Source organism: Gymnoscopelus braueri (assembly GCF_963280865.1).
Source record: "Gymnoscopelus braueri genome assembly, chromosome: 18".
Taxonomy (NCBI): domain Eukaryota; kingdom Metazoa; phylum Chordata; class Actinopteri; order Myctophiformes; family Myctophidae; genus Gymnoscopelus; species Gymnoscopelus braueri.
The window spans coordinates 12,140,497-12,166,309 of record NC_137618.1 but is presented as its reverse complement, the minus strand read 5'-3'; the positions used below and the strand labels follow the sequence as shown (position 1 = coordinate 12,166,309).

At 40.5% G+C, this 25,813-nt stretch overlaps 2 protein-coding genes across 2 annotated transcripts; one reads left to right on the top strand and one right to left on the bottom strand.

Moving 5' to 3' along the window:
* Nucleotides 1–10,331: 10,331 nt before the first annotated feature.
* On the top strand, nucleotides 10,332–19,404 carry nms (neuromedin S; the record flags this gene model as incomplete). The annotated part of the gene is made up of 7 exons (XM_080456696.1): nucleotides 10,332–10,367; nucleotides 12,097–12,185; nucleotides 16,076–16,099; nucleotides 16,822–16,906; nucleotides 17,208–17,261; nucleotides 17,787–17,861; nucleotides 19,365–19,404. The coding sequence occupies 7 exons, from the start codon at nucleotides 10,332–10,334 to the stop codon at nucleotides 19,395–19,397; spliced, it is 396 nt and encodes a 131-aa protein (XP_080312822.1). The 3' UTR covers nucleotides 19,398–19,404.
* A 492-nt stretch (nucleotides 19,405–19,896) lies between these two features.
* pdcl3 (phosducin-like 3) lies at nucleotides 19,897–25,426 on the bottom strand. Its single transcript, XM_080412812.1, has 6 exons — nucleotides 25,331–25,426; nucleotides 24,228–24,348; nucleotides 23,304–23,394; nucleotides 22,300–22,443; nucleotides 21,182–21,390; nucleotides 19,897–20,851 (listed from the first exon to the last, which is right to left on the bottom strand). The coding sequence occupies exons 1-6, from the start codon at nucleotides 25,334–25,336 to the stop codon at nucleotides 20,703–20,705; spliced, it is 720 nt and encodes a 239-aa protein (XP_080268938.1). The 5' UTR covers nucleotides 25,337–25,426; the 3' UTR covers nucleotides 19,897–20,702.
* Nucleotides 25,427–25,813: the final 387 nt, after the last annotated feature.

Below are 25,813 nucleotides of genomic sequence, written 5' to 3'. Positions count from 1 at the left end.
TGAGAGTGTACAAATGTAACCACAATTGTACTCTCAGTTACAAATGGATTATCTCTCAAGACATGTATTTCTAATTTAAAAGATTATGAATAGGTTCCCAGATTGCATTGCACAAGCAGAAATTAACATTGACCTCGTTGTTGTGTTAAAAAGCAGCATGCTATCTAAAGTATAAAAAAAAAAAACTTGTGGACACCAATCCTAATTCAGGTGCCCACTCGTCCAGGTGTCCACATGTCCCTAGTGCCCAGTTGTCCAGGTGCCCACCTCTCCAGGTGCCCACTCGTCTCCAGGTGCCCAGTTATCTCCACCCCTAAGTGCCCACTCATCCAGGTGCCCACATGTCCCTAGTGCCCTGATGGTTTTGGTGCCCAGTTGTCTCTTGTGCTTCTGCTCAGCCACAAGATGGCACTGCAAACTTTGGTGAAGGTTAGTTAACACAAAAGTCCGTTTTATAGAATACTATGTAGTATCATATACTGTGTGTGTGTGTGTGTGTGTGTGTGTGTGTGTGTGTGTGTGTGTGTGGGAGAGAGTATGGTGAATTTGTGTTCTATTGCGAGAGCAATAATTGCTCTCTCTCTCTCTCTCTCTCTCTCTCTCTCTCTCTCTCTCTCTCTCTCTCTCTCTCTCTCTCTCTCTCTCTCTCTCTCTCTCTCTCTCTCTCTCTCTCTCTCTCTCACTCTCTCTCTCTCTCTCTCTCTCTCCTCTCTCTCTCTCTCTCTCTCTCTCTCTCTCTCTCTCTCTCTCTCTCTCTCTCTCTCTCTCTCTCTCTCTCTCTCTCTCTTTCTAGGACACAGACACACTGACTGTCAGTCTTACTGGAAATAATAAGAACAAATTCTCCTTTTCAGGAACGCCGTGCTTCACACTCACACAGACACACACACAAATTAAAACCTGGGAACTGGCCAGTACAACCACAGTCTTTTACTGTTGGCCACTGAGCAACTCCACTGGAGCGGTGCCTTGCTCACGGGCACTTCAGCGGTGCTGGGGGAGGAGGGGTAAGTTGTGGCCATTCACTTTGTCCTGGCTAGAGCTGGGTCCTACATCACTGTCCCTTGATGACCCTGCACTACCTTGCCTGAGGGAACTGCCGCCACGTTTACCAAAAAGAATTGCATTAGTATTTGGTGTTAACCGAGAGTTATGGTGTCACAAAGCCCTATCAATGCTATTTAAAGGGTGCGCTGTGAACCTGAAGATTGCCAGGAAAAAGTCAGACAGCTTCGAGGAAAAAGAGAAACTTTCACAGAGGAATGCTGCAAAATGTTCAAACATAGTGACGCGATGTGGCGCGTTGGAGCTTGTAGATCGCCTATATAATTCTCACTATTTTTGTACGACACTGTTGTGCGATGAATTATAAAATAGGGCTTAAGTGGTTAATAGATTTGTTGATATATAAAAAATAAGATACATTTGGTGAGAAATGATCCATAGCCTGAAGTGATGATTAACTTTTGATTCCAAAATGTCAAAGCTTAAGGCCACAATCAAGGTCAAGGTCAAATGATAGGCTGACCAGAAGAGTAATTTAATCCTATTGTAAGGCTGTTCAACATCAGATTTAAGTTTCTGCGTCATTCGTTAATGTTCTATTCTGAGTTATTGTTTCTACAAAAGGGCAGGCCTACATCCTCACTGTGCCTAAATGTCTACACAATACCTGGAGATGCTATTCAGTGTGCTGCCAGCATGATTGGGCTGTAACTGTCCTATTTTATAATGGAGGAAGAAAGCAATGAACTGGAACTCTGTTGACTCTTGAATCTACTCACTAGCCCTTTGGCTTGTTGGCATGCCACACTTATGTAGACAAGTAATCAGAGGCCATCTTGTATGACATCTAACCTAAGTGGCAACCAAGAAATTGGTGTAAATGAGCTTGTGGAGATGCAACTCGAGAGGTCTGGGAACGCTACAGAACCCAGCATGGCGTTTTGGAAAATTGATGGTATTTCATCATCAGGGTGCACTTCAGACTAGCGTGCAAGCTATAGAACAGTCCATATCATAGCTGTCGGGCAGAAACCCTGTATCTCCATATTTCAACGTTTTTCATTTATTTATTAAGGCCTAGAGGGTCGTGCAAAAGTGTTGAAAAAAGCAGAGCTTGTCGATCAGCTTTGTCCACTATATGTAAAACATTTTTAAAGTGAAAGTGTGTCTGTGGGTTTTATAAATGTTTAACCAATGAAAAGTATCGACAAGAGTTAATACTGAGCTTGTGACTAAATAAGTACATTGGATTCATTGGAACATTCATTTTTCCATTTCCTGAAAAGTTAAGTTTTGGACATACAAGGTTTCCCCCCTACAGCGATGATATGAGATAAGGTCAGGCCCTTGAGATCAGAGATGAGGACCAGGCTTTCAGGCAAACAGACGTTTTCCATTCGTTTCAGCTTCATCTTCATCTCGGACTACTTTATTTGTTTTTTTAAATTACATTGCTGTCTCTTTTTAGAGCGACCATGTAACTGTAGGTCTGTCGCAGTGGTGGAAAGTAACTAATTACATTTACTCAAGTACTGCACTTAAGTACAATTTTGAGGTAATTAGGGTTAGGGTTACTGTACACAAGTATGTACATTTTTCAACACTTCTACTCCACTACACAATGCGTCGTGAGCAAAAAAAAAAAAAATCAAAAGCAGTTTTATTTGAATGCAGGACTTTTACTTGTAACAGAGTATTTCTACATTGTGGTATTACTACTTTTACCTTTTACGACTTGGTCACAACCATCAAGTTCCCAAAGGGGTCCCCAGCTAAATGTTAACCCCATTCTATACTTCAGAAGTCGAAGAATTGAATAATCTTGAGCATTTTTTGTAACAAAAATCTTCTCAAATGGGGGTCCCTGGTGTAAAATCTTTTCAGATGGGGGTCTGCAGCCAAATACAATCAATTTAGGGGGTCTTCGACATGAACATGTTTTGAGAACCACTGTCTTGCTAGATATTTGAAATGCTGCATCTGCTGTAAGGTTGTCTTGGTTCATCCCTGATTGCGGTGTGTGTGTGTGTGTGTGTGTGTGTGTGTGTGTGTGTGTGTGTGGGTGGGTGGGGGTGTGTGTGTGTGTGTGTGTGTGTGTGTGTGTGTGTGTGTGTGTGTGTGTGTGTGTGTGTGTGTGTGTGTGTGTGTGTGTGTGTGTGTGTGTGTGTGTGTGTGTGTGTGTGTGTGTGTGTGTTTGAATGATGGATGTCCTGTACATCAAGGCAACTAGGCAAGTGTGGGTGAAATATGAGAAACAGTGCTGCTTTGATTGCATCTGATTGTTTGATATTCCAGACCAGCGCAAAATCCTCAGTACACAGTCAAATCCTCAGTGTTAAAGGGATATTTCACTTTAAAGAAAATGTGGGTCATTTTATCGTCTTCTCAGGCTTTTGTGAGCCCCCAGACAGTTTTTAAGTTGCTTGATTCAGTATTTAGACATTTGATATTCATTTTTATCAGACACGCCCCCTTCCTATACAAACCCATTATAACTTCAAACTCAATTTTTAACATGTTAGATTCATCAAAAACACCCGTCCTTGGTTCTGGTGACTCATCCTCCCCTCCTAAGACGTGAGGGGGCCGTGTTTTTTTGATTACCTTTTTAATTTATTTAATATCATTTTTTTATTGTATTTAATTGTTTTCATTTTCAAAAAAAAGAAAAAAAGAAAAAGAAAAAAAAGTAAGTCTCCTCACATATTCGAAAGACAATATCAGTCACCAGAACCAGAACCAGAACAAAAGCTCTTTAAAATGTGCAGTACATTCACACATTCACACACACCCAGTCACACACCGACAGCAGGGGAAACCATGCAAGGGACCAACCTGCTCATCGCAGGATCAGTTAGGGGTTCAGTGTCTTGCTCAAGGACACTTTGACAGGGGGAGCCGGGGATCGAACCGGGAACCTTCCATTTCCTAAGCGAAGAAAATGTAAAAAATACAATGAAAAGTGTACATTGTCACAACGTGATATTATCATCACAATATCGATATTGAGGCATTTGCTTAAAAATATCAAATGGCCCGGGCGGCTGGCGTAGCGTAGCCGTCTGGGCACCTAGGCTGCCAATCCAGCGTGTCACGGGTTCGAGTCCCGATCCCGACGACCTTTGCTGCCTGTCACCCCCCCATCTTTCTCACCATTCCCAGTCAGTCTACTATATATCTATCAATAAAGGTAGAAAAAGACAAAAAAATATCTTTAAAAAAAGCTATATCTATCATGATATGGCCCGGACGGCTGGCGTAGTGGTCCAGGCACCTAGGCTGCTAATGTTCGAATCCCGATCCTGACGACCTTTGCTGCGTGTCACTCCCCATCTCTCTCTCCCCATTTACTGTCAGTCAACTGTACACTATCAGGCAGAAAAAGCAAAAACATTTATAAAATATATACCTATATATCATATTTGATTTTGTGCATGTCACCCAGCCCTAGGACTGAAGGTCACCATAAGGACGTCAAGCCCTTATGGTGTGGGGTGTAAGTGAATGTGACAGGGCGGTACTTATTCAAGCAGAGAGCTTTTATTTTCTTAGGGACATGGACTTGCAATTGAGAGTGTACACCATTCCTCTTGCGGAGAATATTCCATCACAATGTGAAGAGCCAAATTGCAAAATGTCTTTCTTGTCTAAAACACCTTGGTCAACGCATGGAAAACCAACCAGGTTTTGTTTTCTCTGACGCATTGAACTGCAAACATTATGGAAGAAACAAAAAGCAGAGATAAACACCTCAAGTAAAGTTTCTTGTGGCATTTATCTTATTTTTTATCATAATGCTGGAATAATTACACTATTTGAAGGGCACTTTTTCAAGCCCCTGTCGTTAATGGCGAAGTCCACCTTACTGGAAGCCACGTCAATGCTCTCTCCTTTATTAACCCAATAAATCTGGCCATCCTGCCAGCCAACCCTACCTTTAAAATGACCCTTGGTGCTAAAGCTTACGCGGTCGATGGAAGTGTCTAAGGAAACGTTAAAACATCCCAGATGATGAAAGGCGCCGTTTAGCTCCAATTGAGATCAAATCTATTTTTCCCCTGAAAATTACTCCTGCCGATGAGTTTGGCATTCAGTTTTGTATTGTAGTCTGATTGGTGTGTGTGTGTGTGTGTGTGTGTGTGTGTGTGTGTGTGTGTGTGTGTGTGTGTGTGTGTGTGTACAAACCGGCATGTGAGTGCATGCACAAATGCATATTTATATATATTTTTTAAAGATATTTCTTTTGGGCTTTTATGCCTTTATTTGACATGACCGTAGGCTGACAGGAAACGGGGAGAGAGATGGGGGGTAACACACAACAAAGGTCGTCGGGATCGGGAGTCAACCCACGACACGCTGTCAAGCTGGATTACCAGCGTATGTGGTATGCGCCTGGACCGCTAGGCCAGCGGGCGCCCTGCACAAATGCATTCTTAAGCTAAAGTTAGGTAGGTTATACTTGTGGCGCGTACCCAAATGTAATAGTACGTATTTTTAATAGTATCCAAGTATAATAGTAAGCATAAAAGTGTAATGCATAATAATAGTATAATAGTATGTCGCACACCGAAAATAGCAGATCTAAAAGCTGTGACACGTTGTGCGTTTATAGATCTGCTATTTTCAGTGCGCCATACCGGTGCGCAACTATAGTATAAATCACCCTTATGAGGCATGCTTTGGCACACACCTCATCGGTGAGTGTACCAATTCTTTCCTCACTGGCACCAGTCAAACTCACGTCACTGGCTGTGAGTTCAATATGCACTGTATGTTACATGAACGCTCCAGTTTACGTGACACCACAGAATTGATCTGGCTCATTCCTGTGGGTGTTGGTGCGTCGCTGCCTTGTCGTTGTTGTTGTTGTGGAGTCTCGTAACGATCGAGCAGCTCGTCCCTGGGGGCTAACATGTCAAGCCACCAACAAATTGCTGTGGAGATGAATGCGCTCCATTAACTCACTGTTTCTCATCGTCTGGTCTGGGGGCCCATCAAGGGTCCTTACAGGTCTGTAACTGTAATGTTTTTTTAGTTTTTAGTTTTTTTTTGGGACCCCAATCTACACTGTAAAATTCTCAGTGTTAATTCAACTCTGAGGGTACAAATGGAATGAAAAAAACATAAAAAGAACAGGTCTCCGCCAGGACGGGTTGCCTACCCAGGGCCCGCAAACTTTGGTCATAGCCACTTGGAATGGGATCTGAAAAATCGAACTTATACATTGATCACATGACCCCAGAGATAATGTGTACAGTTTTGGACAAAATCTATAGGAGCAGTAGAAAAAAAAGTGTGATTTAAAGAAAACGCTGAAAATGAAATCTGGCACAAACAGGGCCTATATAAGTTGCGTCATGGTCCAAGGAATCCAGGGAAAAAAAGATGTTGATTGTACGACCTACGGTTCAATAGTTATATAGGCCAAAACGTGAATATCACATGACTACAGAGATAATGTATATCGTGTGAGGTATACATTATCTGTAGGAGCAAAAATCGGTCTCATGGTGGCACTATAACTGGCCGATTTGAAAAACAGTCTTCCTTGGTATACTGAGAGAGTGCGTGCAAAGTTTCCCACCAATCGGTCCAGCGGTGCTTGTAGCATGTCGTGCAAAACAGGCCCCTCCAGCAAACATTGAAAGCCAAACGTAGTCAATCGGAATAGAATTGGAAAGATCTGACAGATACATCTTAATCACATGACTACAGAGATAATAATATGTGTACCAATTTGGGTGAGGTTTTGGCCAAAATCGGTAGTTTTGCAAAGAAAACACAACATGGTGGAAAACTTGTCAGGTGGAAATGGGCAGGGCTTAGTTGGGGAGTTCTGTGATGATCCAAGGAAAAACAATTTTGATTGTATGACCTACGGTCATGCAAGAGTTATAGATCAAAACTTGAATCGTCCCGTTCATGATTTGAGGCATTTTGTACAAAACAGGCCTCTCCTGCAAACTTTGGAAGCCAATCTCAGCCAATCAGTATGGAATATGGAAAATCCGACAAATCCTTCTTGATCCCATGACTATACAGATAATGTGTAAAAATGTGCATGATGTTTGGACAAAATCTGTAGTAAGCAAGTAAGCATGTAAGCAAGCCTTGAGATTTTCACCTGCCCCTTTTTGAGCCTAAACATGAAAAGTTTGGAAGCCATTTGTATGCACTATGAATTTCTAAGTGTTTCTATACTAGAAATAACAATCAACATTCTCTTTATTGTGAACATGTTATTTTATTCCAAACTGAATAGAGCCATAAATGTTTTTGGAATGGTTGCCAGTGGTTCCATGGAAACACCCTCAACATAACATAAGAAAACGTACACAATAAGGGTTGTATAATGACATCTTGCTCTCTGATAGAACAAGGATGGCGATGCACAGCTCAAATTATTGTGACAAAAGTGGAAAACAATCAGGGGAGGATTATTGTTTGTTGTCAATATGGTGGCTTGTCACTTGAAACCCACTCCGGAAAATATTCCACGAAACGACTCCATTTGACCTCCACCACAAACCACAATGATGCCATTTCGGCACAAGCTCCATTTGACATAAAACTTTATGATTATATATGACTAAATTACATCTTTATAACAGACGTCACATTAATTTACAGGGGGTGTATGGGGGTGCTGTTCCGAGTCACCGTACGCCTGAGTTATGAGGAAAATATCAATAACATCACTTCACAATAACATCTATATTTCCCTGAAATCTTTAATTTAACTTGGCCCAGGTTTGGCACTTTTAATAAAGAAATCGTACAAGCACAGTGAGCCCAGCAGTAAAACTTAACAACAAACACAAGCAGATTATTGAGCTTTTCTGATGAATCACCTGACTCATCATGCTTTAATAAAAGTAAGTTTATAATGGATGTGCCCCCTGTCCAAGAGCTCACAATGTGTCGTGATGCAATACGCTGTGAGCTTGTAGATTGGCTATTTTCAGAATTATAGTATATAGTATAAAATACGGTTACTCGATTTGTTGATATATAAATAATGTAAAAAATATACAAAAAAAATCTGCTTCTCGATTATTCTAATTTATTAATCGAAAAAGTCATCGATTAAAATAACCACTAAACAAATACTCGATAGTTGTCCTACCCCCAATAACAAGTGTTAGAGGAGAACGTCCCCTCGAGGGTCCCTCCTTACAGCTGTCCTGATAGAATTAATCATCTACATCTGGAGGGTATAGGTTACGGTTGTATAGTTCTAAAAGTTCTAATAGTATACCTGCAACGATGTGCTTTATGCATTTGATGTTGAAACCCACAGATGGCTCAGCCCAACGTTTCTGGGACTGTTGCGTGGGGAAAAAAGCTTTAAATGAAATATTGATTGTTAAGGGTTTGATTAGCCTACTTCATTGCACACAATGTCTTGCACCAAGAATAGAAGATCTGCAAGACGAGCGTAGATATGCTATTTTTTGGTGCATTACACCCGCTTGCAACTATGTTACTTTTTCTAGGGCGTCAATTGAATATGGCAAAGGGCTCCCTGGTCAATATTATTATTATGCTAATTGAACACATTTCAGGACCATTTTCAGCATAGTTAAACAATTGCAACCAAGGTAGCATGTATCGCTTAGCAAGAACACTGACAGGTGAACTAACGCTTGTGGCTGTGTTATTATTATTATTATTATTAATTATTTTAAAAATGTTGCTTTATTGCTTGTGCCATTATGCAGTGGTGGAAGTGGTGGAAGAAGCACTGTACTGCTTCATGGAGAATTCTAGTTGAAGATGTTTAAAAGATTACACAGTTTTTCATAACACAGTTGTACCTATCTATAGCCTATGGGAAATTAGCATTTCCTGACCAGTGATGATGTTGATGCTGTCTTGTCAGGATAATGACCTTGCCAAACCTTAGCTTTTTGCTGAACTGACGCCACTGCACTCTCTCCAGTGGTAGACAGTTGTTTTTTGAACATGTCTGGAAAATCTTACATTTTGTTTTTAATGTCTATATTTTACCACAACAATGCATTAATATTAAAAAGAAAATGTACGTTGTAATTTGTGCTTTTGAATACTTATGTTGCATGTAGACTACTTTTGAACACTTAAGTATTTTCTAAAGCACATATTCCTGTACTTCAAGTAGCCTACTCATGAATGAATAATAATACAAAAATAATAATAGGTCTACTTCTGTATTATTATTAGTACGCGTAGGGTAAGCCTCCTGGAGGAGATGTGCATTCCTCTGAATTATTGGAAAATGTATATCAAGCATTAGTTCTACTTATAGAAGTTGTTCAACCTGGATGTGGCTAATCACTTACAACCATAGCCACAACACTGGTTAACATACTGCCTTCTCACTCTGGGCTTTACGATGTAAAGCACATCCAAGCATTCTACAAACATTTAGGTGTACGCAAAGATGATTTTAAACTCACCATGGTGACAACTGATGATGTGTTTAAAAAACTGAGCGCCATGCAACAAAACAAGGCCACACTGGCCATGACAATATCCTCTCTAAATTTCTCAGAGACTCAGTCGCCTCCATTGCTCCAATCATTGCCCACATAATAAACCTCTCCATCAAACAGGGGCACGTCCCGCAAGATTTCAAACAAGCGAGAGTAACCTCTCTGTACAAAAAAAGGAAGCAAATTAGACCCGGCAACTACCCTATTTCTATTCTTAGTTCTATCTCAAACGTTAAAGGTTCTATGACATTCATTTTCACTTTATTTTTTATTTTTTTGGGGTTTTATAACCTCAAATCCACCTAAAAAAATCTGAACTTTGAACGTTCAGTGGATTTTCTGTGGTCTGGGGTTTTCTGAATAATTAGGCTGAAAAGTAATCTGAGCTTGGCCCTTCGACAGTGAGGTCACAGTCGATTAATCCCGCCCACTCTCCTCCTCGCCCCTCCCCTCCCCTATCCTTTCCTTTGGGGGGGGCGGAGCAGAGGCGATGATTGACAGGCAAAATCCCTCACCAGCGACACCCGCAGGCAAAGATTTATTGTTTCATTGCAGTTGAAAAGGCTTTAGAAATGTGAGAGAAAAACACCTGCCATGGATCAATGGAGTGGAAGTTTTTGTTAAAACTTTCTATACACGTTTGAAGGACCATGACAAAGACTTTTAATGTGTGGTAAAACTGAACGTCATGAAACCTTTAATGGAAGAAAATGTATATGAACAGGTTGAAAAGTATCTTACTGAAGAAAAAAAAAAGTACTGGCTTCAGAACATCTCATTCCACTGACACCTGCCTACTCTATTTGACCGACCACATCAAACATGAGGTGGACACAGGCAAATACATGCGGCATGGTCATGCTGGACCTCCAAAAGGCATTTGACACCGTAAAATACTCTATACTGATTGATAAGCGGAAAGCAATCGGTTTTGATAGCACATCAGTGAACTATCAAATCCTATCTCCTATCTGGAGGGGAGAGAACAGGTGGTGGAGGTGAACGTAACCCTGTCTTCGCACCTCCCAGTGAGCTGTGGCGTTCCGCAAGGAAGCATACTAGGCTTTTACTGTTCCTAATATATGTAGGCTGCACCAACGCTCCTGATTTCGTGTATAGAGGGGCGGGTGAGGCACAGAGAGACTGCGCCTGATCCCATTGGTTCACCGATCTGTCCGTCAACCCCCGCCCCGTTAACACAACATTACGAGCGACGCCCACTGCACTCTGGTTGGTTGGGGAAATGAACACTTCCTCATACCGGGTACACCGACGCGCTGGTCCAGGCTTTTATTTTTTAGCAAAACTAAACAATAAAAGCCTGGAGATCGAGGCTAAATATATGTGACAACGACATGACATCAGCTTGTGACTGCAATTTGTTCTTGTTCACAGATGACTCTGCTCTGAGTGCTCTCCTGGTCTCGAGCAAGGACAAATTGCAGGTTGAAAAAGCCCTTAGCTCTGAACTCAGTAAATCTTTGGGTCCAAAATAAACCTCTGCAAGGCCGATGGCTTCACAGTCAAAGTGGGTGACAATGTTATCACAAGAAAAGAGGAAATGATCTACCTGGGTTGAATTTTAAAGGAAAATCTGAGCCACGGTGATAAGCGACTCACCGCTCACCTCAACAAATCTCTCCGTTTTTACTTATCACCGGACTATGAGCGCCTAGTATCATAATCACCTTTTAGATGAAAACGTTTCCACCCAAAAGGTGAAAGGGTGATCAGCTAAAATGGTAGCATCAGCATGCAGCCACTGCACCTTAACTCTCAAAACCACTCTAAAAGGGCACTAACAGGTGGCTGCAATTCGGAACTGCCCCTGTAAAAAGTCTAAGCCTATCACCAGAAATGCCCCCCACCCCCCAACTGTTTACTGTACATATCTTTTCTTTTTGATTACTACTCGTTTATATGATATTATTGCATATTATTGTTTGTCTTTAAATGTTTTGATAAATTGAATACTCAGGACCCCAATGGAAACAAGCCATAGTGCTTTCTTGGATTGTAATCCTTTTTTAGCATCCTTTTGTATGGAACTGTACTTTTTTTTGCAAACTGTTAATAACGTATTCAATTAATCAATCAAGTTCACACCCCTTCATCCTAAAACAGTCTTATAAGTATAGTATAGGCCTATCTACTGGCTCTTTCCTAGAATAAACTGTGTGTGTGCGTGCGTGTATGCATGTCATGTGTGTGTGTGTGTGTGTGTGTGTGTGTGTGTGTGTGTGTGTGGGGGGGGGGGGGGGGGGGAGTGAGAGAGAGAGAGAGAGAGAGAGGGGGGTACTTACTTGCGCACGAGGGCTCGGTTGATGACCAAGGCAGTCACCTCGGAGAGCCGTGGGGACATGATTGGTGATTGGTCACCCTGTGCGTAGTAACGTGGGAGATGTTTGTCACCCGTCAAGTTGGAGCCTTTTTAAGTGTGGCAGAGAGTCGGTGCAGGTCAGGTGCTCACAGTTTGTGCTCGTTGTTGTGAGTGTAGTGAACAATCATTCGGTGCGGGAGAACTTGCTTAACCTTGGAGCAAAGCTTTGCCGTCTCTCTATTTTTCCCTCTTTCTCTCCTTCTTTCTTTCTCTCTATTTATCTATCTCTCTCCAAAGAGAAGAGATGTCCATGCCCGCTGTGAGACAACTGTTTCTGATACATCTGGTCTGGTGGTGTCTCGGATGTTGGCGCTGTGCAACAGCAGGTGAGAACAATTACGCGCTAATTAAAACTTACATGGCTGTTTATTGAGAATAGGCTTGATTATGTCAGCTCTTATTCTTTTGCAACTTAGTTATATTATAGCCTACTGTAGTCTGTGACCAAAACAATTAAATGCAATTAGATCTTAGATAATTATGTTTATTGAGATATGGTGGCTATTAGTCAGGGGATATTAAAAAAAATCTTAATTCCTTACCAAAAAAAATCTTCACCAATGTGTTTGTAAAGGTGTCTAGTAACACATCTCACAAAGACTGAAATGCAGTCCCCCTAGGAGAATTTTTGACAGCTCCTTAAAGTTGGGGTACCCACCATAACCTTGGTTAAAAAAAAATCTAAATTTAATTCTGTTTTAAGTAGCATGTGAGGTGTCAAACTAGGGTGTTTTTATGATTCTGAATCCATTGCAAGCATTTGTTTTGCACCAAAACCACTCCTTGGGCTAAAAACGGCCCAATCTCAATGGGCTTTTTACACAAAAAGTATACCTGGAAAAGGATGGCTATGGCCGTTTTTAGCCCAAGGAGTGGTTTTGGTGCAAAACAAATGATTGCAATGGATTCAGAATCATAAAAACACCCTAGTTTGACCCCTCACATGCTACTTAAAACAGAATTAAATTTAGATTTTTTTAAAACCAAGGTTATGGTGGGTAGGCTACCCCAACTTTAAGGAGCTGTCAAAAATTCTCCTAGGGGGACTGCATTTCAGTCTTTGTGAGATGTGTTACTAGACACCTTTACAAACACATTGGCGAAGATTTGTTTTGGTAAGGAATTTATTCCAAGATTGGAAAATATTCTGCTAATATCCCCTGACTATATGTATTATAAGCTCCTATTCAGCTTGGATTTTGCCATTTTGATTACAGTAGCCCAGTGGCACAGTCCGTAAATCGCCTATAGCCTAAATCAGTGGTACAGTAGCCTATGTCAGTGGTTCTCTATTCATGTCTATTCTGTCTATTTCATGTCAAGGAAATGTATTTGGCCGTGAACCCCCATTTGAAAATATTTTGTGGTAGGGACAAGGGATAGGCGAGATAAGGGATAAGAGAAGATTTATGTAAAAAAAAAGGCAAAAACCATACCAAAATAGCTGATCTACAAGCTCACATGTAATGCGTTGTGAGCTTGTAGCTCTGCTATTTTTGAATATCTGAAGACAAGTATAACACAGGGTGAAAGTGTGTAGCATCAAACTGATTTTGATGCTATATTAATACATTTTGCCGGGGACCCCCTGGAACCCCCTCAAGGACTCCTGGGGGTCCCCGGACCTCCCTTTGAGAACCACTGGTTTATATGACCAAATCAGTGATCAATGAGTATCTATCTAATCCCTCTTTCAGAGTCCTATGGCAATCATTTCAGTCAATGGGAAGATGGGATTACTTTAAGACAGGTAATCTTTTTTTTAATGAATCCATGACATTTACCTAATTTAACTAACAATAGTCGTAATGGATTATTCTATGAATGCATGCTTATTTTTAATTCATTATTGTTGATAGTGATAGATAGTGATATTTTCATTTCACCATCATCATATTTTAGTCAGCAAAAGTGCAATCGCTTCCATTATGAATGTTGTTTATGTATTTACAATTCTGTGCTATTAAAGAGTTCTAAACTATTCCATGCTGTTTTTTTTTTTTTTACATTTTTTAAATGTATTTGTATGCCTTTTATTATAGATAGGACAGTAGGCTGATAGGAAATGGGGAGAGAGATGGGGAGTGACACGCAGCAAAGGCCGTCGGGATTGTGACTTGAACCCGCGACGCGCTGTCAGGCTACATTGTAGCCTTTCTAACTTTTTAACCCTATATAAAAATTGCCTCGACGGTGCATGGGTAGGCGGGTGGGTGGACCGACGGCGGACATTACAAACGCAATTATGCAGACTAGCGAGGCGCCCCGTTGCTCCGATTCACACCAAATCTGGCACAATTTACACTGTTCAGGATCTGCCATGAGAATAGCCACACCGGGGCCACATGTGGCCTTCTACTGCAGCTCTACATTGTGTAGAGCTTGAAAGGGACGGGAGTAATTTTTATCATGGAGGATTACTACAGTACAAAAGTTACATTTTACTCAATTCAATGTACTGTAGGCCTACATTTATCAATATAAAATCACTCCAGTAAAAGGGAAAATGGAAAGAATAGCTCACTAATACGAAATACGAGGAAATACGTTACATACCTAACATCAACACATCACTGGATCTAATAAGATGGACTTTTATTGATCCCTGTAGAGAGATTCAGGTGTTGTAGCCTGGGATCAATACCATTTTCAGGTTTCTGATCCGGTCGGGAGCGTGTCATCAGTTGCGCCATCAGTCGCGATATCAGGCGGCCGGAAACCAAGGCCGGAACCAAGGGTGCCGGTATCACCCAAAATGATTCCGTGCGATGAAGGGCATCATAATTTTAGGGCCTACCCAGTGCCGCTTTAGACTCCACAGGGGCCCTAAGCATGATACGCGCGCGCGTTTTTTTTTTGCGGTTCTGGGCGGATTGGGTTCGTTTTTCTCGCGGTTCTGGGCGGATTGGGTTCGTTTTTTTCCAGTTTTTGGTTTCTTTATTTTTTTTTGATCGGCGGGTAGGCGGGGCCCCACGCAACCTGCGTAGTGTGCGTGTAGGGAGAAGCGGCTCTGGGCCTACCCAATAAAATCCTTGATGCGGCGTAGTTTAGCTTATAGGAATAGTTCATTTGGTATATCGATCCTTTATTCCAACTCGTAGCGACTGGCGAGACGAAACTAGTAGTTATAGTCGATTTAGCATTTAAATGCTAACAGGGGGAACCAAAACAAAGTGGCGCCGAAAAGCCTGAACCACCACACCCGGAACCACAGGGTTTTTTCCCCATTTTTTTCCCAGTAGGTTTGGCCTAGACTGGATCACACAGGCCATTTAATAACGAATACCAGGCTTTCCTCCGAGGTGGAAAGTCTGATGACGTGAGGTTACAGGTTGTAGCAGTAAGGATGAAACACAGGAGAAGTAGAAGAAGAGGGTCTGTCCGCCGGCTAGTCAGGCGCCATTGACGAGCATGGGAGGCAAAACTGGATCTGGAAGTTTGGTGAAATACATTAGAGTCAATGACAGCCGGCTTGACCAGCTTGTGAACAAACACTATTTCTGAACGATTGCGACCTTTGTCAGTAAATCTGTTCAGGAATATAAAAGAAGAAATATTACAGGTTGTTTTCTATTCACTTGTTTTTTCAATGTGCACACTGTATACGTTTATTTTCGCATCTAAACGGCGCCATATATCGTTTCTGGCTCGGCAGTATCGCGAGATTTGGTTGTCAGACGTCAATGATCAACATTCTGTTCAGAAACATACCTTGTGCTCTTTAGACACCTCTACAGTGAACACATCGAAAAGCAACACATCAGAAAACAATGTGTGATATGTCTTCTTTTATTTTCCTGGACAGAGTATTTTACAAAGGTCTCAATCGTTCAGAAATGGTGTTTGTTCATAAGCTGGTCTACCTGGCTCTAATTGACTCCAATGTATTCCACGGCATATGCTGATGACATCAGGGAACTCAATAGGGGCATAAAAGGGACATGGACAGACAGATACAGAGATCTCCATATATGGGCATAAAAGGGAATTGCATAACTGGGTGGGGCACAAATTCCCAACTAGAATAGTTCCCGAGTAGGGCTTAGTGACTTGACTTCTAATGCCTGATTTTTACTTGGTGGTGCATCACATTGCGGGATCGATTATGAATCGATTATGTTATTAAATTGTCGTTTTTATAATTGTTTAGTTCAATTAGTTTGATTAACTGTTGCACCCTTAATTCCGAATAAAGTGTGTTTTTCTTCTTCTTCAGGTGCCTGATATTCGGAGTGATGAAGTGAGGGACATTGAGCTGGCAGACCAGAATGAGGTGGGTTGTAAAGTGTGTGTGTGTGTGTGTGTGTGTGTGTGTGTGTGTGTGTGTGTGTGTGTGTGTGTGTGTGTGTGTGTGTGTGTGTGTGTGTGTGTGTGTGTGTGTGTGTGTGTGTGTGTGTGTGTGTGTGTGTGTGTGTGTGTGTGTGTGTGTGTGTGTGTGTGTGTGTGTGGCTAATCTGGCAAACTACTGTGATCAGTCTGTGCCAGATTTCTTGTGCCCATTTAAAAACCTTAATTTTGTACTGGAAGTCAGTGGAGAGGCAAATGAATATATATATATAATGTATATGTTTATAATAGACTATTTGATTAATCAATTCATTCATTTATAATTAACTCGATTAGTTCGATTAACTGTTCCACTCCTACTCTAAGTTGTCTGTATCTTTCAGGACTTTACCAACTCTAGTAGCAGTTATGTTTCAAAATGGAAAGGATGTATAGAAGATCTTGAAACAGGGTTTTCTCAAATGGGGGTATGTCTACCCCTAGGGGTATGCGGCTGTACTACAGGGGATATGTGAGAGAAAGTGGAACATGGAAGCATATATTTTACTGTTATGTTTAATGATAAACCATGGATACACTTAGCGAAAACCTGCTGATCTGTTAAGTGTTAAAGCAAATTAAATCAATCCTAGCATATTAATACTTAAATAATATGCAAATAATACAAATATCAAGATCATTGAGGATACAGAATAAGACTGTTATTACTCTGTATGATTGTGTGTGTTCACAGGAGGAAGCTCAGAATGTATTCAAAAGAGTAAGTTTATTTAAATTTACAATACTCTGACTTTTAACTACTTTCAACCCGGTGTCCCTATTTTGGCCATGTCATTATAGGCAGAAATGTAAAAACAAAACAAAACAAAAACGTACAAACCGCTGCGGAAATAGCTGATCTACAAGCTCAGAAAGCTGCGTGATGCGATGCATTGTGAGCTTGTAGATCAGCTATTTTCACTGTCTTCGAACATTTTTGAAAGCATACAGCAAGGGCTCAAGTCTTTGATCCAATTTGGTCCCATTTCAGCGTTAACATGATATATTGTCTCTGCTTTCAGTTTCTGTTTCATTACTCCAAAGCACACAAGGCTGTGGGTGCAGTACAACAGATGGTAAGCAAAGGCTCACACCTGCATATGAAAAACCATGATTAGCAATCACTTATGGGTTAAGATGCTTTTTCTTTTTACTTTTTAGAAACACAAAACAACACAGAAGCAAACTTCTGTAGTTGCTTATGTTAATTTAAAAGCATTGAATGCACTGAAGATATTAGACAAACTTTTCCTTCAGAATAAATCAATAATTGAAATGAGTCTGTTTAAGGGTGTGAGGTGAACATGTAGCTTTTGCTGACATTGGTGTATTTGGTGTCATTACCATTTCCCTTAAAGATTATTGTCTAAAATGCCGATCCATTTTAGACAATAATCTTGTAATCAGGATAATGGATATTCTCCTTTAAATGTTTTAGTGGTTATTTGAGGAAGTGTTTAAATGTTTGCTGCAAGATGTTGCATGTATCCATTATGGCGTTTTGTTCAGGCTTGAAAAAGGACTTGAAGACACATGGTAGTAACATAGTAGCAGACAGTGAATCATCTGTACAGAATTAATTAACGATATGCTTTATCTAGTCCAATTCAGTGCATCCCCTCATGCGATTGTCCCCCAAACTGTCCCAGAGGAGAAAGAAACAGCTGCTACTCCTGGTAAATCATTTACAATATTTGAAACCATAACTGTTATGTGGCCTATCTGTCTCTATATTAAATGCACTAAAACAGATACAGGCATACTGATGGCTCAGCCAGGCCGGACACATGCATGCCACATAGACACATAGACGGCAGACGCTGCATTGGCCACTGGCCATACATCAACGTTGCTGCCATATTAGCTAGGTCAGCTTGCCATAACTCCAATGCAAGCCCGAGTTGTATATAAGTATCTGAAACTAATAACCATTACTCTCTACGTAAAATAAGGTGTTTTGGTATGAAAACCCACAAGTATCCTATATGCTATATCATCAGGACAACATGTCTGGCATTTGTAACAAACAGTACCATTTGAAAATAGGTTGAGAACTCAGCAAGTTATGATTTTAATTGTGGAGATACATCTTGCTACATACAGAAAACATGCATGAGGCATGGCTTGATCTAGCCAATATGGTGACCGCAATGACACATTGCTCTAATGAACAGCAGCGGCCAATGACGTATCTATGTGTATATACTGTATCTGTAAACATAAGCCGTTGTGTGAAATCGTGTTCAAATCCAACCCACTTATGTTGCATGTCAACCCCCCTTTTCTATACTTTTCCTGTAAAATAGACCTTTTTCATGGCAGCCATGTTGTCATGATAGTAAGGTAAACACTGGTGTTACCAAATTACACTAATTAATGTTCCATTCCATTTAGTGTAGCACTCAGTGCCATTCCAGTGAGCCAACATGCACAAAAAGCAACCTTGACTCTGTTTGACCTGAACGGAACTCCACTTTTAAAGGTAGGGCAACAGATAAGGGACAACTTTAGATATTTACATTCTACATTTGTAGACCACAATATCAGTTGCTTTTTAAATATAATTATGTAAATGTAATTACTTCAAATTAAAGGTTCTGAAAAGGCAGCTGTACAGGTAGCGGAATGCAATTGAACAATCATGACATCACAAGTGGAGGAAGTTGCTAGTTGCACTCAATATTTTGACTGTACAATATTGGCCTGAAAATATACATTGCAAATTGCCCCGGTCTGCATGTCAAAGTGTCCCTTAGAATGACACATAACCCCCAAATGCTCCCCATGGCGCTTCAGCCATAGTGCCCACTGCTCCTGATACTTAAAAAGATGAACACATTTCACTGTATATGCTTGTGACAAAAAACACAAAGGAGTGCAGACTATATTATTATCTGTTTAGTGTTTACTCTATTTTGACAAAATGGCTGCTGTGAAAAAGGTTTATTAAACTGAACATCCGCAAAGTTGAAACTGGAATGTGTAAAATTATATATTTATAGTTATCGTTATGCCTGATTTATACTTATAAATAGAAAATACAGATCTATCTTTCTTGGTGTGGACGGCCCTTGAAATGCTGAAAGAAAATCTAGAAACCTTGAAAGATATCCGCTTAAGAAAAACAGATACATGGACACTGACAAACATTTTCTCTTCCCATCTGGTTAACGATATAGAAGATCCGTGATCTCCCAGAGGGAATGTTCTAGAGCCTGGAAACGCCATGAGAGCAGCACGAGGAAGTCACCACCACTTCAGCATCATGCACAACATGGCAGACAGAGCAACGTGCAGCATTTATTCAAACAGAACGTGACGCTTTATGGAAAATAAATTTGTAGATAAAGATAGACCTGCACTGCCATGACTTCCATGTGTCCTCCTGTTTTCAATCACAGCAGAATAACCACTTATATAAATCCTATACTTCATTGACCCCCAGGGGTCTATATTTGGTCTAACCTTTTCTCTAATTCTTAGCTGAAAACAGCCGATCTACAAGCTCACAACACTGTGAGCTTGTACATGATCCATTTCACATTATGTTCGCCTATTTTATTATGACATGCCCAGAATAGGGATGCGAGGATTCATGTGATTAAAGATCTGGAACTTATTACTGTGTGAATGGTTTACAGTAATTTTACATTTTGTATCCTCACAAACAAGACACAAATATGGACAGAAACTCTTTCAAAATACATCCAATGTCCAAAAAAGGTCTTTTATAGAATAAATCGTGTAATAATTAACAATGACAGACGATCAGTAAAAAGCAGTTACCAAAAACTGGCATTGATGATGGTAGCAGAGGTCATTTCACTTGTATTTGAACGATTAGAAAATGTATACATACATTCTGTGACAATTATCATCAATCGTAAAATAAAATATAAAGGATCCAGAGTTGCCTCTGCTTCAGGAGCGGTGAGAAAACAAATAATGAATATCAGATCAACTTATTTATTTGGCAATAACGTTCCTTATGGCTGAAGATGATACCAGAAACTAGGGATGCACAATTAATTGCACATTTATAGTATCTCAACGTCCACCAGGGGTCCAAATGGACCCTTATGGGTCTGTAACTCTGAGAGTTAAATACATACTGAGGATATTACAGTGTAGATTGGGGTCCCAGAGATAAAATTATAAAATAAAAATCTAATGGGGGACCGTGGCCTAATGCATATCAGCTGGTGGTCCTTCAACTGAAAAAGGTTGAGCATAATTACATACTATGAGTATGTTATTAGTTTTCATATTGGCGACACTGAAGTATGCTGCAGTAGTTGATCATTATGAACACATATTGTATTCTCCGGTCAGTTTTAAAACAGCTGCATGTAAATGTATTGTTAACAAGATGGAAAAAAATTAAATAAACCTGTGTCCCCAATCGTCCTCGACTGAAATCATAATGTCTAAGTATGTTCCACATAGTAGTGACGGAGTCTTCCAACTGGTGTGTGAGTGTGTGTATGTACGTTCGGGAGGAACAGGACCCTTTTCTATTAGTCCTCGTCTTCGGAGTCGTCGCTGTCTTTCCGCGTGGGGAGTGTCGATCTGATTGAGGTCATGAGTTTGTCTTCGATCTGCTTCCTTGGGTTCTCCTCCAGGTCTGTTTTCACGGCTCCACTCTCCGATAACCTCCACTCCAACTCTGGATGCCACAGGTACACAACAGACAGAGAGCAACATGTAAAACCTCAGTATTAGGGCCGTCACAATCGTGATATTTTACTTGACGATTAATTGTCACACATAATTGCGTCACACAAATAATTGCGATTAGCGATTTAATTGTGTTTTTGATATTGAACATCGGAACAAATACAAATCTATGTTAGAAATAATGATGGAAATATGACATATCTGTTAATTCTACCAATCTTTATCCAGATGAATAGAAACAAATACTAACAATTATTTAGTCACTATAACTGTGACAGGCCTAGATACAAGGTTCTAGTAGGGGGGGTCCCATACATACCTTCAACTTTGAGGTTCATACCACCGAATACGAGAGGGCCGATAAACTGAGCCTTCATTTCTCCCTCAAAGTACACGAAGATAGTGGGCAGGTTCCGGTCGGGATAGTTGGGGATACAGGTGGTGGAGATGGACTTGGCGAACTTGGTCTGGGGGAACTTCCTGGCCAGCATGCACAGGTGCTGGTTGATCAGTGTGCACAGAGGGATGCTGGGAGAACAGAGAATGAACCGGTTACCAGCCTATTTTTTTCTGCATCTTAAACAAACTGCCAAAATACAAGACAAATGTTATGTACACCTGTTTGCTTATCTGTCTTGTTGGTCAAATAGACTTGTTTCACCAATGAGAAGTTTAAGCTGTGGACTCCAACCATAGCAGATTGCTTGGCTGAGACTGTTCCATTAAACAGCCGCCATTCATTTATTTAAAAAAATGCCGGGGTCCACATGGGATTGCATGGCTCCAATGTGGACCTTGGATTTCATGCGGCCAGCCTGTGACATCAGGCATCTATGAGTTAAATAGTCTGTGACGTATCTATTTATGTATGATGATGTCTCAGTCAGCACAATCAGAGTCCCATTGACTTTGACTATAAAATAGAAATAATATAAAGAGAAAGATTTAAAAACGTACTACCAACTGATGACACTGCACCAAGACAAATACACAGCTATTCAGATCCCGCTCCAAAGTAATAAGTAATGAAATAGATGTATATCTTGAATTTGCTGCTATAATGATTACACATGTTATTATAAGCGTCCATGTCTGTGAGAACATGTGGAGTTTGTTTTTGCAGTGATACGTGAGGGGATATTAATTCTCTGCATTTGACCCAGCAGTGTGCTGCTCCAAGTGAGCGCATGTTGGAGCAGTCTTATGGGTTAACCACATGAACCCTAGCATTCCTATTCTGGGATAATATATAGGTGAACAATCTGTGGAAATAGGCAAACATTTGGTAAATTAGTATAGTGTATGACTCGGCAAAGGGATTTAACCCCAACCTCCCAATCTCAGGGGCCAGGACGGACACCCTAACCACAAAGGCCACTGAGCTGGTTCTAAGTGGTTAACAGGTACACAAAGGGCCCATCTAGTTGGATGTCTTACCCTTGTTTGTAGAGATGCAGCACCACCCAGATGCCCTCACCGGCCTTGTTGACTTCCTTGATGTAGTCCTGTCCAGAGATCTCCGTCACCTCCCCGAACACGTTCTTGATCTGCATCGCTTTCCACTCCGCAAGGCGCTTCTGTCTGAGATGGCAAAATAAGACCCAGAACATACAGACAATTAGAAATCTTAAAGTATAAATCTAAAGACACGTTTTAAAGAATGAAAAATAAGTCATAAGCCATGATCAATATGTTCATTTAACATGTTGTTTTTTAACATAAAAAGAAAATACAAAACCCTCTGAAAAGGTGCTGGAATCACATCTAACTCTTATCTCCCTCACTGAGAAATTCTGGGTTGGTTACTACTAATTAACAAGTTGTGAGAATCAGTCCCTCCCTCCCCCGATCTTGCCCTGCCTAGAGCTCGTTTTTTTTTAAAGGCAGTTGGCAGACACCTCCACTTTCAGCAGAGGAATGTGAAAACACCTCTGCAGTGACAAATTTCACACAAATACCATTTGCTATGGTCACTTCAAAGCCTTTTTTGGCACAGAAACACAGGAAAAACTAATGTGATACTTTCAATTCAGCATATAACACTTCTAGAGTTCTGTGTGAGTTACAATTATAAACAATATAATCATTTATATTATTTATGTTCATTTCAATTGTAGGTTAATAAGTCCTGAACGGCTAGTGACCCATGTTTTGATTACAGTTAACCGTAATAAATAAATAAAAATCACTGCATCCTAATACAGTGAAACTGTTCTGTCAAATACACATAGTATTTTCTTTTCTTACCCATAGATTGGGTAGTGTATCAAATTCCAGTGAGTCATTAGTCTTTAAATAAAACTTTAAATTAAATGAATAAATAATTAAAACCCAGCAGGTCTAACATGCAGGCTCTCTTTTTCAGCAGCATACTGCTTCCCATTTACTATATGCTTACACAGTTACCCAGTAAAACCATGGTGGGATTTTCTCCTCTTTACCTGTACATCTCGATGGCAGCCTCGTCCTCTTCTTCAAACTCGTCCTCGTTGTCGTCCAGCTCATCCAGTGTCATGCTTTCATACGTTTTCACTGGTTAATAACAAGGCAGGTAGAAGAGTCAATTACATTAGTAATTGTATATACTGTAAATATACTGTATATAACACAGAATATTTGCTTTTAGTCAACTTGATATAACACTTTTCAGAATAACTGTTAGAAAGTGTTTTACAGCAGTGGTTCTCAAAGTAGTGTCTACCCGGGGAGCCCCAGGGGTCCTTGAGGGGGTTCCAGGGGGTCCCCAGCAACAGTAGTTAATATAGCATTACAATAATTGTAACCATTTTAAAACTATATACACATCGGCTATTTGAAACTAGCCAAAGAGGAACCATTGCTCTAATGCAGTGGTTCTCAACCTTTTCAGGCTGTGACCCCCCAAAATAATCATATTTTAACTGGGGACCCCCCAAAATAATCATATTTGAATTGGGGACCCCCCCAAAATAATCATATTTGAATTGGGGATCCCCCAGTCTGAAAAGCACTTGGAATTGTAGGAGTTGAGGCATTACATTTAGTTCGACTCGGTTCCACTGATAAATATTGTGAAAATAGCCAATCTACAAGCTCACAACGCAAGGCATTGTTAGCTTGTAGATCAGCTATTTACATTCCCCCCCCCCCCCCCCTCTTTCTTATTATTTGACAATTTGGCCAATGTTTGTATAGTATAGTTTGTTGATTACTTTTGATGCAGTAATGGTCTTTTTTTCTTCTTTTTTTTAGGTATTAAAAAGGTCTTAAAAGTCCTTAAATTGTCACTTCACTGTCATCTGGGGACCACCTTGGGGGTCCCGACCCACAGGTTGAGAACCAGTGCTCTAATGCAAAAAACAAAACAAAAAAAACAGCTGTCTTACCAACAGACTGCTGCCGTAGAGCCAGCTCCTCCTCTTCTTCATCTACATTGGGTTTTTCTTTGGGAGGAAGAATGCCTTTCTTCCGCAGAATATCATTCCACTCGGTGTCTTCATTTGGGTCCTGTGGAGGAAAAACACAAGACATTCATATAACTCCTCACAAGGGAAACCCCCCCCCACCCTATCACTTTTATCACTGAATCTAAGACAAAGCACATTTGATCTTTCTGTACCAAGAGAGAAACGCACAACACAAATTATCTCAAAAGTGCAATGTCTCTTCTAGCCAGGGATTCCATCTAGTGAGAGGGGTAGACTCTTGGTCTCTCTTGTGTCAAGTCCCAGTCAGGACATGACATTTACGGAATACAGCTTTCATATTTTTAGGTTAGGTTTGCCACATTAACATAGCTACAGGCTAAACAGAACAATACCATAGCTGTACTTAGTCAAATAAATGACCCACATCTTATAGACACGCATTGGTAAAATTATGTTTAAATGGACCCTTACAGGTCTGTAACCCTGAGACTGAACAAATGGAACCAATGGACCAGTTACTCTCAAGAGTTAAAGAGGACTGAGGACTTTAAACTTTTAAAGTGTAGATTGGGGTCCAAGAGATAAAACAAAAATTGTATCAAATGGAGATCCCTGATAGATAGAGACAGACAGACAGACAGATAATACTATTGATACTACAGACAGATATATATATATAGATAGAGACAGACAGACAGACAGATATATTATAGATAGAAACAGACAGATAAATACTATAGATCCTACAGACAGATATACATATATAGATAGACACACAGATACATACTATAGATATTACAGACATATATATAGATAGACACACAGATAAATACTATAGATAGATAGACAGATATATAGATAGATAGACAGACAGACAGATCAATTCGTGTTTAGCCACCCATGCGGCTAAACAGCATAGGCTAGCATCATAGCCCTTCTTTAGTTCGAATAAATGACACACATTAAAGACACGCATTGTGAAAGAAGATTATGTTTAAATGTAAGAGTCTCTAGGTAAACTAAAATGTCATGTAAATGATAATAATGTAAAGGTTACAAACCTGCATGGTGACACAACGGAGAGAGGAGAGTTCTGTCTGTGGTGTGGAAATGAAAATCACACTGACTGACTGTGTGTTGCGTCACACACGGAACCAACCAGAAGGCTCAGCACCGGCGTTGCCAGGTTTCGAGAGAGAAACAAGGAACCAGGTCTGTCAAAACTAGCCTCGGAAACCCATGCTTTTTTTTTTGTTACAAAAGAAAAAGTCAAAACAAGCCCAAAAGAAGCAACCACATGAGCACTTTAAACCTAAATGCATTGGCTATTTGAAAATAGCCGATCTAGAAGCTCACAACGCGTCGCGATGCGACGCGTTGTGAGCTTGTAGATCTGCTATTTTCAAATAAGAAATATAGGAAGAAAATGTGAAAACAATTGGAATCTTTTTTTTTAAACGTTTTAACAACACAAATCTTGTACGGGGGTCCCTGACGGGCCGGCTGACACAAAACATTTTCAGTTAGGGGGGACAAATACATAT